The 14,666-nt window shown below is 29.5% G+C and overlaps 1 protein-coding gene and 1 long non-coding RNA gene across 10 annotated transcripts in view; one reads left to right on the top strand and one right to left on the bottom strand.

Moving 5' to 3' along the window:
* Positions 1–1,829: 1,829 nt before the first annotated feature.
* Positions 1,830–14,666, bottom strand: part of exp (expansion) — a 384,871-nt gene continuing 372,034 nt past the window's right edge. For all 8 annotated transcript variants that reach the window (XM_074137378.1, XM_074137377.1, XM_074137374.1 and 5 more), the window contains 5 exons: positions 13,841–14,039; positions 3,611–3,810; positions 2,781–2,883; positions 2,356–2,592; positions 1,830–2,085 (listed from right to left, as the gene is read on the bottom strand). In XM_074137378.1, coding sequence (XP_073993479.1) covers positions 1,976–2,085; positions 2,356–2,592; positions 2,781–2,883; positions 3,611–3,810; positions 13,841–14,039 — 849 coding nt within the window. In that variant the 3' untranslated portion in view covers positions 1,830–1,975. The remainder of the gene's footprint in view (positions 2,086–2,355; positions 2,593–2,780; positions 2,884–3,610; positions 3,811–13,840; positions 14,040–14,666) is intronic.
* Positions 5,754–8,705, top strand: LOC141458842 (uncharacterized). 2 transcript variants are annotated; one of them, XR_012461219.1, is made up of 3 exons: positions 5,794–5,808; positions 5,890–6,119; positions 7,204–8,705. It is a non-coding gene; the product is annotated as an uncharacterized lncRNA (long non-coding RNA). The 2 variants fall into 2 exon arrangements; XR_012461218.1 differs by having other exon boundaries at positions 5,754–6,119.

The raw sequence follows: 14,666 nt of genomic DNA on the forward strand, positions 1-14,666 counted from the left end.
AGAATACGATTATTTATTTTATATATGTATGGGGTACACACTAAGAAAACAATCAGGTAAAGGGGTACACTAATGAAAAAAGATTGGGAGCCGCTGTGATATACATATATTTCCAAAAAATACACAAACGAGTATCACTAGGATTAATCTCATTGAAAAATAAACGTCTCATTAATAATCTTCTATTATCATTGTAACACTAATTCTGCTATCTTCTTTTTCATGAAAATGAATTAAAAAATGTTTAGCTAGATTAGTTAAAAATGGCGCGATTCGACTGAAAAAATAAACAGAATTCACAAGCACGTTTGAAGGTGAATTTTTCAATCAAATTAATACTACCAACAAAAATTAAAACATCTTTTCAGATTGAAATTGAAAAGTGCTATCTAACGGCGAATCTTGGAACTAATTTTTTACTTGCCTGATAAGTGGCGCTTTCTAACCGATTTTTCTGAAACTAATTTTACTTTTTTAATGAGGCTGACGATTTTTCAGAACTTATCTTTTTTATTTTTTAGTCATATATAACAAATGTTTCGCACACGCCCTCTTTTTTAACATCTGTTATTTTTTTTTTTTGTAATTTTATTTTTTTTTAACCATTTGAATCAAGCATATTTTATCGGGAAACAATAGTAACTTTTTTTGAGTTTTAATAAAATTTTAATTTATTTTGTGTTTTTTAAAATTTCAGGTGTTCTTAATTTTTCTTCATGCTGGTAGCTCAGTACTTTTTATTCATTAACTATTTTATGATGAATCAAATTGCTGAGAATAGGATTTCTTTGGCAATAGGGTTTTAGAGATACTAAAAAAAAAAAACCTCTACATTATAATAATTCCACCACCAAATTTATTTTTTCTAATGCTTTTATAAATTTAAAAAGTATGCAATTTTTTGTTTTTAACATAATACATTTACGTACATAATTATAATCGTATAAAACTTATTAATTTCTTTATAAAATACAACTTCATCAATAAGAAGAGTGGAAACGTACATCAAGAAATCACGCAAGAAAACAATAAAAATTAGTTGGTAATATAAAAATTTATACAATAATTTAGATGGTATTATTGTTACAATGCAATAACTACTTATATTTATAATGTGTATATTACTAGTATACATTTATATATATATATATATATATCTTTAAAATATTTTTTCATGGAAGTTCTAATATTTTATAAGTTAAAAACAATTGTTATACAATTAGAAATATATTAGTATTTGTTTATATACGTTCACAATAATTTTTTATTTTATTTTTGTTACTGATTTCTTTCTTTCTTTGTTTTTGGTATATATTTGGCTTAAATAAAATTTATTTTACAAATTTTTAATGAAAATCCATTTTTAATCAAAAATATGAATTGTAAGAACGTCTTAATTAGATATATTAAAGGAAATATGTGCTCATCTTCAAGTGAGAAAAACTATTACACACATAATGTTTCCTTTTTAAAACTTCTGAAGGCTATTCGAAAAATGCCAGATATAATATGAATTCAATTTTTTATAATCTTACAAATTATAATCTATAATGTAGTAATATAACTAATTTTTAAATGGTTTTCGAACTATTTACAATATATATATAGTACAGTCCAAATGAATATTTTAATTTATCAGGAAATATATATTTTTTTATAATAATCAGAAGAGCTAAGGACTGCAGCAGCCGAAATAATTAGAGCAGGTAAAAATCAATAATTGTATCTCAATTTAAAAAGCTATGCATTAAACATAAATAACATCATGATCAACTCACCAAACCCAATTTACAAATAAGATGCATCGAATTTACTCACTGGACTTAATCTTGTTTTTTTTTTTTTTTTTTTGTTTTTTAATATTTACTTAAATATGAGAGCTATTTACAAAATTATAAAAAATTCAAAAAATATATCTTTTGTTTATGAATGAAATTCACGCAAAAACAATTTAAAAGTCTGCAGCAATTCACATTCAATCCCATTCACCGATGTACATTGTTCTAGGTGAAGGTATATATCCTCGGGTGGGGATAGGTAGTCGGCCGTAGATGTGATTGTACGGTGAATCCATGAATTCAGAATCTACAACATTAATGAAAAAAATGTATTCGTCTGTAAAAAACTATTGAATTATACTTTAAAGTTGGATAATAAATTTTTGTCAGCGTTGAACATTAGATTACTCATAAGCTAATAGCAGACATTCAGTTATTCAAAACAAAGCAGTTGTTTAAACTACTGAATGTCTAACCAATAAATTGTAAAAGAATTTTGAAGCGTCACAGTAACTCACCTTATGAAATAATATTAATTTCTGGTTGTTATATTTTTTTTATAGTCAAAAACACTCACCCATGCCGGAATCGTAGCTGCGAGCATGCCACATAGCTGGATGATGTTGTTGCGGTAAATGATGCATATGGTGGATGCCAAGATGTGAACCGGGTTGTCCGGGTGGGAGTAGATACCTTCCTCCAAGTGGAGGCGGAGGTGGACCTCCTTTCATGATCACTGGTGTAGGCTCTTTACCATTTTTACTCTTTACAAAGTTTGGTACACGAGCGCGAAGACCGCAATAGTAAGGGTCATCTGGCAAAAAAAAAAAAATGAAATTCACTATAAGGGAAACAGCAGAAGTATTATATATACATATGTATTGTACAATATATCGTATATACCTAAAAATAATAAAATGTTTACAATTCTATAAAAATTGGTTATTTATTAATCCCTTATTAGTAAAGAACCTACAAATAATATTATTTTATTTTACTCACCGTGTTTATTTGAATCTTTGGTTTTATCCTTTCCTCTTGATGAAGAGAAGTTAGCTTTTGGACCAATACTGTTCTCAACTTCTTCTATGTCATCGTAATCAGGCTGCAAAATGAAATAAATATATATTTTGAAAACTATTGTCACAAGTGGTGGCTAAACGAGAATTGAAATTAGATGTAAAATTATATTTGTTCACTAAAGCTTCTGTAATTAGATAAATCTCTTGAGAAAGAACATTATTATAGTTTTACTATCATTTAGAATATAATATAATCGATCAAATGAAATGTGGAGCTCCAAGCAAATAGGAAATAACATATGCAATGAAAGTAACCCGGTTTAAAAGTACTTGCTTTTTGAAACATTACTCTTAATTCGATTAGGTAATTTTCTCAAATAGATGTTAAGTACAATGCTACAGAACGTCATATTTTCTCATAGCTATGAACAACTCTTACGTTAACATAAAGGACGAGTGAAAATCACCCTGAGAAAAAGGAAAAATACTCCATCTTGTGGAAGAGGATGTTTCTGAGCAATTTATCATTAAGATTCTAAGTTGAACAGTTTCTAGTTACTTTCCATTTTACCCAAAAAACTTTGAACTAGTTTAAGATTTATTTTCTTATCTAATATTATATTCAATTATCGGAGGGGCATCAAACTGTTCATTTCGGATGAGTTAAAGTCATATAAAATGATGACCTATTTATCGATGAGTAAGTTTAGCAGGTAAATAAACATTTTTTGAATTGATGGTAGCAAACGCGTAGATGTTAGTTAAAAACCTAAGAAATTTGTGCATTAATTGTATTTTTTAATGACTAACCTTAGGTATATGATGTGGATAGGGGTTGTTATCTCTTGGAGGCAGTTTGGGTGGTTTATCACTTCTTCTTGGAGGTCCCTGATGAACAGAACCACCGGAACTTCCTGAACTTCCACCGCCATTGCTTGCTACAGAATATGGATCTTCATCTGGTACTGGAATGCGAGGACGATTTCTAATGTCAACTGTACTGCGTTTTACTAAAACACAAAGAATAAATAAATAAATAAATAATTTAATACAAGTTCAAAATATATTTTGAAATATTTGAGGTTTTAATAGTATGAAAAACAAAAAAAATATTGAGGTAATATTGATGGTACATGTAGTGTAGTGAGCCAAACCTATTACTGGTACATCTACCACCTTATTTCGTTAGAATAGAACAATGAAGCCAGGCTCTACACACACAAAAGGTTTTAATTAAATTCTAATGTACTTCACCAAAGAAACAAGTGCAATCATGAGGTCACACAGAATTAATAAGTAAATTAAAAAACTTTAATAACGAGTTCTTTTAAAGTTTGAAGATTATCTACTACTTTGCAGAGTTACATGTTAACTGTATTACTGTATTGGATTTGGTACAAAAATTTAAAATAAAAATGAATTGCACTCATGCATTCGATACCTTTTATTAATGAATGTAGTCGTATAAACTAATCAAGAAATAGGAAGAGTTAAAATGGTCAAAAATAAACTTACTAAAGATTGTTAAAATTGGTAAAACCAAGTCAGTACTTCGTATGCCTACGACTGATAAGACAACTCGCCACAAATACTCAGTTAAATCTGAAGGTTACCGCAATTGTAAATTATATGGTTAGATTTAGATTAGATAATCTTTGTTAAAAATACTAATACATTACATTATCATTGTACAACAGACACAAACAAGAGAACTTAAATCGGCATGGATTTACCGTCTGAGTTTAATAAAAAAAGAAATTATTATGGTTTCCAATTCAACTCAAATGCACTGTACGCTATGTGGAAAGATGTAACAGACATATTTTTGCGTAGATATCACTATTTTCAAACTTACACTGGAGTGTTCCTGTAAATCCAACACCATCACTACTCAAATTCTCTGGTTACCAAAAAAATATTGAAAAAAGATGTTAAATAAGACGGACTCAAACTTACCAAGCAGAACTATAAACACTAGGTAAAATAGACCAATACTTTCACATCTAGCGGAGCCCTTGGTTATCACGAATGAAGTTTGAATAACCTTACCCAGATCACCAGATGCCAGCTGATGCAAATGGTTGCATAACTTTGCAATAACTTACACAATTTTGATCATTTAACCGTTTAAAGACTAGTGTGTAGAATGCAACATTTTAAATAAGCTTTTACTCGAATACAAATAAATAAATAAATTAAATATATCAGAGACTTTAAAGAAGGCCCCACGAAGTTACTATTTATCTTGGCAAAGTAAAGCAATATCTGTACCTTACAATATCAATTCATAGTCAATACTCCAAGAATATAGATATTAAGAAAATTTTTAAAATTGCATGCATGCATATTAGCTTTCATGGGAGGGTCCACACAGATGTATTCACATCTTAGATACACAGTGACGTTGCCCAACAGGAAAATTTTAACTTCGTATGGATTTCATTCAAAAGATTTATAGGATATTATTTTCAAAATGTGAAAGTTACGAAATTCATAGGCTGTTTGAATGAGTACATTCAATTTTAATCCCAATTAATGAAATGCAAGCAACCTTAATTTCTAGATAAAACGTCATTGATGAAAGCAAATGTTCTGTGGTCTGTTTTGACGAATTTGTCCACATTACCCATGTAATGAGATAAGGAATTCTAAGTATTTAGAAAAACGATTGGATGGAATTGTTATTTCACTAACTTGAAGAAACAGCGATTTTTTTTCCACATTTCAAGAAAATTTCAGTACTTAAATTGCAATAAGAAAGTAATATGTGGGTTCGCACTAGATTTTTCATTTATTTCTTGTATTAGAAATTGTTTACGATTATAATGTGCAATGTAAATATCAATATTATTTAGTACTTCTAAATGTTTGCTATTAATTCATTAAACACCAGTATTAATATGTAGGTATTATAGTTTCTAATGACTTTAGGCAATTAAATCAGATGTGCAAATTTAATTATTTCTTTCTCTAATTAAGAAAAATTATTAATTTTATTATGAACATAAGTAAAATCTTTTTCATGTAAATTATTTTTTATGCAATATATTTTTATTTTATTATATATAAATTATGTATTTTTGTTATAGAAATATATAAAAATGTTGTGTGTCTTAATCGTCACTTATTAAACAAAAAAATCTGATTAAGTTAGCAATCAAACAAAAAAGAATCGGTAGTTTTAAAAAATTTCTTTAAAATGGTTTATTTGAACACTGAACATAGCCGAGGCAGGCTGCTCACAGTTTCAAGAACAAGGACTTCAGGATGGCATCTTGGAGCTGCATCCTACATCATCAATGACTGATAGCAATCATCCGTAAGTGTTTTTTACTTTCTAATGTTTTATTTCTGTTTTTAACTTATATTTGTTTTTAATGATGTAATTAGAAAAACAAAATAAGAGCTTATGATTTACTGAGATTCTTTCGCCTCTACCAAGTACTGTTTTAATAATTTTCTTCAGTTCTTTTAAAGGATTATTACTTACGATTTGAAGGCTAGCGCTTTGTTTTTCTTTCTACAATCTCTCTTTTGTTACCATTCTTAGATTCTTCAGCGTTAACGTTCCATTTTAAAGTTTTCTCTTTGTCTAGTGCGAGACCTTAGGGGAACTTACTGTATATTCCTTTGATACATCTCAATTTGCAGACACACCATCTAGTAGTTACTCTGAGAAAGTTACTACAGCCTTAACAATTCTGAACGTCATCTCATTAACCCTGTTAACAGGCATTTAAACGTTCTACACGCACAGAACAGTTGTTATACTAAACCCAGCTTCTACAGATGCATTCATAGGTCTACATAATTTTAAGTACATAAATGTTCTGAGTTTAATGGATACACAAAAGAATTTTCGGTAAGGCGAATTTACATTTGAACAATTCCTTCAATTTGACATGGGTTTATTTCAATTTTAAGGTTGTTTTTTTTTTTTCTTCGGCTCATTTTGATAAAAACATTATTGATGTTCTAAGATTTTGGAAACCATTGGTATGTGTGCCCCTTCATCAGAAGATTTTTTTAGTTTATACAGCAAAATGGTGTTTATTGAAAAAAATGATTGTTTCATATGCTTTTCTCAAAATCCAATCCAGCTGATTTCATAAAACATACCTAGTAATTAATCTAAGAAGCGTCTAAATTCATTTTAGGAACCTACTTCTCCTAAATAGGATATAGGTTATGATGGTTTCCTCCTCCATACTCCAGACCTTTTTTTTTTTAGCAAGTCTAATTTTTGATTACTTTTTGACGCCTCTGTAGCTTCAGGATCGTAAAAATCTATGTCCTATCTAAGCTAGAAGAATTTTTACTACTACTCTATTTTTAGTTTGATGTTTAGTAAAATAATGTTGGAGACATTGGTGAAATGAGATTGTTTAAAACCTTGTTCACAGATATTAAGGCCCGCTGTTGAAAAAAATAAAAAAAATAAAACATTGCAGATGAAGAAGAAAACAATTTAGTGAATGAAAATAGAAAGAAAAGTTGAAACCAATTGAGCGATTTAACTCCAAAGGGTTCACCTAGGCGCGCCTCTATTTACCAGCGCTATACTAATCTTAGTTAGATATATGTATGTGCGAAATACATATATAATAAAAATTACCAGTTTAAAAAAATATTTAAAAAACAAATAATCTAATAAGTTATTTAATTTTTGAAGAAAAAAAAAACTAAAGAGAAAAAGATGTTCTTATAAAAAGGAATTAGCAAGTTAATGATGATGTAACAGAAAAAAAATATAAATAAAGTAAAAAATGCCCAAAAAACTATAAAAGAAGAAAAAACCGAATCATTTTGGAGCGACTTCTCTTACAATTGGACTTGGCTTTATTTCTGGTAATAAAATAAAGAAATTTTCAACTTTTTTGGAAAATAAAAGCTACCTTCATCGTTTTTTTTTTTTTTTTTTAAACCAGAAGAAAAGGGATCACTTGAAGAAAATACAAAACAAACATTGCAGATAAACAAGAAAATATGACCGACAATGGAAAACTAGCTACTGCAAGGAACATCAGTCTGCCTCGACTATATTTAGAAGATAAAATTTTTGTATAGACTTATTTTCTTTGTTAATAACTTTAAAAAAATTAAAAAAAAAAATGATAAAAAGAAAAAATCCCTTCCCCCTCAAAAAAACACAAAAATTACAAAAAAATTTCCGCGTCCCCAAAAATTAAAAAAGGAAAAAAAAAATTAAATATTTCTGTAAATACTGTTAAATTATTTCTTTTTTAGTCCAAATTTTTTTTTTTTTTACTTTTTGTTTAATCAAAATTTTTGTTTATATTTTCGACCCCCCCCAAAATAACCAAATTCTTCTCTAACTATTCAATTTTTATTTATTTTTTAAATTTCTTTCGTTTGTAGTAGTATCAAAATTCTTTTACTTAAATTCAAAATTATAAACAGTTGGTGTAAAGTAAGTTATTTTTTTCTAAATCTTAATTGAAAACTTCATACTCTAACCAAAGTGGACGATTAAAAACTTTTACTTTAAGATAATTTTACCTCCTATGATGATCGATTGGGAGAGTATCTTGCAATATCTTGGCCATTGTATGTCCCTTAAGTCCTTCTTGATGAACTATTAACTAAGGACAATGACAAACACTGAATGGTCACGTTATTGCTAGATACTCTGCTATTGGTCACAGAAGATCCAGGGGCCGTTTGTCTCTGCAAGTAAATTTAACCGCTTCTTTGTTTCCTTTATGCATAGATGGAAGTTTTGAAATAACAATTTAGGTGGTAACTTACTTTACGTCGCCCTGTATATATGTATAAATTTTCGATATCAAAATTCTTGTTTCGATCTTTCCAAATTTTTAGTTAATCATTTCGGCTCTGTATACTTCTGATTATATATAGTTCTAAATAAAAAACGTAAACTTTTGATTGTTTCTATTTATTCAATTGTACTTTTAATGTAAATTTAGCTTGTAAAATTGTTAATGGATAAAGTTTTTTTATGCTTTATCTGTCATACTAATTGTATTTTTATTTTAACTTCACATTCTCTGCTTTTTAATTTTATCTTTTAGTGCATGCCAGAAAGTCCAAAGCATTCTGGAAATCTGGAACCATTATTTTGGTTTACTTAACATTTTTTAAGTCTCTAAATTTTTCCTTTGTGTTACAATACTTTCTGCTGTTATTCGATTCTGGTTTAGCTACACTGTCAAAGTGCACATTAATACATTTTATAATTATTTTTCCATCCTTAAAAATACATTTATAATCCTGTTTCTCCGTTAACATAATTTTGCGTACGAGAAAATTTTCTCTCTTTAGAATACTAAAGTATAAATAGAAAAAATAGAATGAAAGCATGAAAATGAAATAATTTACTGCTTTACAAAAATATTTTGAAATAAAAAACCAACAAAAGACGGTAATCAGTGACACGACGTGCATGCTTCCAATGACAATTACAAATTACCCTTTCTCTTGAGCCCAAAAGGGCTCTTGCTTATTAGGGCTTAGGGGGAAAAAAACTTAACCTAATCCCTTAATTGCAAACTGACTGCTAGAATTAACCTATCTGTCAGTGAAGGTGATCAGAGTAAAGATCTGAGGATGGACTCTAGACCGGTCAAGATTTCCAATTAAGGAGGAGAAAGAGAGGTCCCCAATTAGCGTTGTTTGAACATGGCCACTAAATTGAAGTATGTGCTCATGAGATATGAGCACATTAACTCATTATTCATCTAATTATCTTTACTTATGTATTATAAAACATACAGTTAATTTATTTACATGTCTGATACCACATTCTAACAAAAAAGGTTAACAAAAGGATCAGTGAACGTACGATAAATAAGAAAAAAACAGTACTTTGAGTCTATTAATAAACAAAAAAATAAGTTTCTTAGAGTTGATTGGTGCCTCTATTGCTTTAGAAGCTTGAAAAGGCATTGAAAATTAGGGCTTACTACATACAAGGGAAGCGAGACTGTTCTAAATAGTGTTGCATTCTACAATGCAACTCACTATCATTTACAAAATAATGATTGACGAAAAGGTGCACTGCCACAGACAGGTTATCTCCAGTTGATTAATTATGGTAGGCCTTATTACATCTGCTTTCTAAAAATGTTAACAATTATTTCATCTTGCTTCTACAATTATTAAAACACAAACAAATGAGAAATATGTTCATTAATTTTCTGAAAACTTGTTTTTATTTTGAATAAAGAGAAAAATAAACCAGAAATAGAAATACCAAATAATTAAGTATAAATTAATAAAAGGTGGATACATCCTTCACTTACATTAAGAAAATTCAACAGAGCAATGGTAGAAGTGCTGGAAGAAGCAGAAGAACGTAGTTCTAAATGTTAATGGATAGAAATGGATACGATAAAGTGAAGGATTTTGTGGATATCCATGGCTTAGAATTTTGTTTCCAGCATTTCGAATGTTTTTAGCCCCGAAAATGTGGGCATCACAGAACCATCTCCTTTATTTGAGTAGTAAAGTGGGGATTTGGCACCCCCAATCACTTTTACTTTAACGATTTTAAGAAGTCTCGCACAATCTATTTCCTTAATAGAACGAAAAATTGAGCTAATGTTGATTACCTCCCTAGACATGGAAGGCTGTCTCATGAGTTCAAAACAAGTTCAAAGAATGGAACTATTTTCTAAAACTATTTAGAAATTTTTACGAGGACTGCTTCCCTTTTGGGAATGCTTACACTATATTAGGCAAATGATGCCCCAAATTTGAGGCGTGCCGAACTGAATGTAGAAGAGTACTAGTTTGCCACGTCTAGCTGAATCTGGATTAGGGTTTTGATGCTTTCAGCCGCGATACAGATCATCCACTACCTCTTCAAGAGATTTAATGGTATTTTAAGGTGGGTACAGTTTTAGCATATGGTGCCAATTCTCGTTCAGCACCACATACAGACTTTAATTTGCTCTTCTGGGCGAGCAATAACGAAGAATTGTTGATTTCAGAACCCAAGAATGATATAAAAAGATTTGGAGAAGGCCTCCTGCATTTCTTACCATTGATTCTCTTTCTAATGCAGGTCAATAATGACAATGTCTCAATAACAATGATATTATATTTAATTTCTGAGAGGATCTGCGTTATGTACAAGGATTTAGCTTCTAATTCACACTCAGAGAGATGATAGAAAATAACTACTAAAGTAGTTTTTAGTCAAAATAGTTTTTTTTTTGGGTATATATCCTGATATTATTAACACTAGCACTAAATTCCCCATCTAATGATCAACATCAAGATACATATCTTACAACATTACGCTCTAATTAATGACAACACAACAATGTTATTTTTCTTGAATATATGAATAGCAATCACTTTAATTGTGAAATGATATGTTATTTTATACAGAGAATGTAATGATTGTGTTTGCAATATTTTGTAATATCCTTTTTTTCTAAACTAATGCGATGTTAGTAGTTAAGTTTTATTTTATATGTTTTAATGAATAATTCTACCTAAATTCTACGCAAAATTAGTTGCAAATCCCAAAATAAATTCTACGACAAGCGCTAAACTTGAAAATAATCATTTAAAAATATAGCTCCCGGTTAAATGCATAGTCATTGACTAAAAGTGTTCTCTTGTTACTTATGTTTTTATGTAGACAAACAACAAAATAGATTAGTTGGTTATTTGCCAATAAACTACAAACACAAACTTTTAAACAATTTATCAACCACAAATACGAAATAAAATATCACTTACTAGAAGATAAAGAAAATCCACTGATAAATCCCCAGAGAGGTTAATTCAGAAATGATTTTTAGTACGTACTTTTATTGAGACATTGTCATTGGGCGCATTCAGCAGACAAGAGCGCTACGGAACTATCCGCTGAATGGCGCACTTTTAGCATCGCTCTCACAACATGTTATGGCAGCGGACGCCATCTTATGGAGCGGAAATTTTCTATGCTACTCCGACGGAGCGGTGATCGCTACTAGCAAAGTACGTGTATTTATAAAAACAATTTTGAAATTTTTCCAATTTTTTTGGTAATTAAACGCAACTCTCCCAAAATTACCAAATAATTATTAAACCTTCTTGTTTGTAACAGATGTAAAATTATTTTTTAGTCATTTCGTGTATGCTTGAGAATATCTAAAGCTCTTAACATCTGATTTTTCTTAGAAAAATCACTCGGAAAACTACTTATTTCCCGATATTAAGAAAAATACTAGCTTTACTGCCTTGGCAGTATTTTTAGTAGAAATGGGGATGAAAAAATACATAAAAGTGACCTATCGCGTGCTCTTCTTTCTCTTTGATAACAAGTTAAAAAATTGAAATATGATTAATAAATAACAGATTTTAAAATGGCCTAGCACTTTTTAATTTAAAAAACGAGTTGTTTTTTATTGGACCAATTCCTCGTCAATATTAATTCCAAAAAAGGTTATGTTTAGGTTATATTAGTAGCAGAGCGTTCAGAGAAATAAAGCGCTCCCTTTGGGAGCGATCTGGTAGCGCTCTTGTCTGCTGAATGCGGCCATTATTGACCTGCATTAGAAAGAGGAGGCCTCCTGCATGGTAAGAAATGCAGGAGGCCTTTAGATCAGCAAAGAATATCGGAAATAGCAAAGCATCAATCAAACTGACAATATATACATCACTAACAAGGATTATTTTGAAAAGTTTGCGTGCAACTAAAGTGTTTAATATAAATAAATTTGTAATGGTTAGATTATTTCTAAATTCTGAAAAAATTATGTAAGTAACCTACTTTATAAATTTTAGAATGGAGTCTAAACTATTTAGAAACTATATAGTTCAACATTTTGTTCAGCCATTCCCTAAAAGTGTGGGAGATAGTTGAATGGTTACGATCGTAATCTTGTTATTATAAAATAAGATAGAAAACTGTTAGTACGTAATATTGAAATAGTTACATTTTACTTCTCGGCAGATAATCATGTAAGAAAATATACACCGAATCTTCCTTTTCTCGTCTATTCTGACAAATAATTAGTTTTAATTAATATTGTAACACAAATGATTTCTTCTTTCATTCAGCATAGCCATTAATGTTACATACATGAGAACTAAATAAATTAATCGCAAACTTAATTAATTATAGAAAGAAGTAAGACGCATTGGAATCCTTTAATGATGCAATAAACCCTTCTTTCTTGCATAACTTACAGCTTCTCCGAAATGGAATTTATACGGACAAAGAAACCTGTAAAGATAAGATTTTATTTTATGTGAAACAACTTCTGAAACCCTATTTAATGTTTTCTAATTTTAAAATAGCTTCTTTTTATTTATTTTTTTTTATTCTACGAAACAAAAATGTCTCTAAATTATTATTTTCCAGTTTCTCTGACAGCTTAACCTTGGCTAGTATTCAACCTACCTAGATGTAAGTTGTACAGCGAATGGCTTTATAAAATGAAATCCAAAAATATCTTGGTTATAAATCGTTTGAAGATAGAATGTACTTCATTATTTTACTCTAATAGTGCAACGAGAAGAGGTATCAGCCTTGCAATCAGTGTAAGTTTTGTTTATTCTATGATGTTTACACATTTATCAAATTGCAATAACGTTCAGCATCAATGGTCCACTTGATCAGTAAATTAGCATTAGAAGCTGTTTATTTCGAAGCAATAAAACTGGAATATGTAGCCGCCATTAAATTCTTTGTATTAGACGTTTGTTTATAAGGGGCCAGCTTCTTATTTTTCATCAATCAAGAAATAGGCAGCTGAATTTGAACGTTTTTGAAGAAGATTCATGTGAAACACGACTTAAAACTGACACCAAATATTAATAATAATAATAAAAAATGGAGCAGTTTCACAACTTTGGATTAGGTGAGGTGAGATAGCTGACGTCGTGGCCAATCCGAAGTACGAATAAGGCACATCCTACATCAAAAATTATAACCGTTATCTATCTGACTACGCTTGCTTATCTTTTAGACTGAATTTATTTCTATAATTTCCATTCATTTTTTTTTTTAAAGTTGTATTTAAAATGTAAAACAAATCGAATAATGAGTTAATCTACCTGGAGGTAATTTAGATTTGAGCATATCCATAGCTACTACGTTGATAATCAGCACCCAGATTGGACATTCCAGTAGATCTTGATCGGATTTAACAAAAGCTATCGCACTAAGACATTGACATTCCAATCGCCTGCGATCTGGATAGGCACGCCTTAGTTCACGTGATACATTCGCCTGGAATTTCTTCATATCAAACAGCTGGGAACAAAGTCAACAAAAGATTAAAATAATGTTTACTACAAATTTAATTCTATAAAATTTTATTTCAAAATAATAAGAAAAGTTATGTAAAAATACTATTCTACAAAAAAAATGAAACAGAATTGTTTTGTTTCACGATTTTGGAGACCAATAGATAAGTTCAGGTTAGGCTTTTAGGAAGTCTTATAAATAGTTACAGTGAGAAATAGATATATTTCTTCTATTTTATTTTTTTGGGGTAAGTACAAAAGTAAAACTAAAAAATTAAAAAAAATAAATAAATCAAACGTGATATTTATATAATATAATACTTTAAACATTCCACCACGTTTGTTGATGTAAAGGTGCACTCATTCAACCTATAAAATGAATTTAAAAAATAAATAATTAAATAAGGGTTTGAAGAGGAATATTTATTTTAAAAGATTTGACTGCTAAATACTCAAAAAGAATTAATTTAATTTTAGCTTTAAATTATATCCTCTTACAATTACAGTGGTCAAAAAAAGTATTCATACACTAAGCTCAGAACCAATTTAAAGAAATTATGGGCAGAAATCACATCTCAAGAGACTCTAAACCTGGTGGAATCTATGCCGAGGAGGCTTCAGGCAATAACAAATG

This window comes from Rhodnius prolixus, unplaced genomic scaffold, assembly GCF_049639745.1.
Source record: "Rhodnius prolixus isolate KJV_2025 unplaced genomic scaffold, Rpr scaffold_5, whole genome shotgun sequence".
NCBI lineage: Eukaryota > Metazoa > Arthropoda > Insecta > Hemiptera > Reduviidae > Rhodnius > Rhodnius prolixus.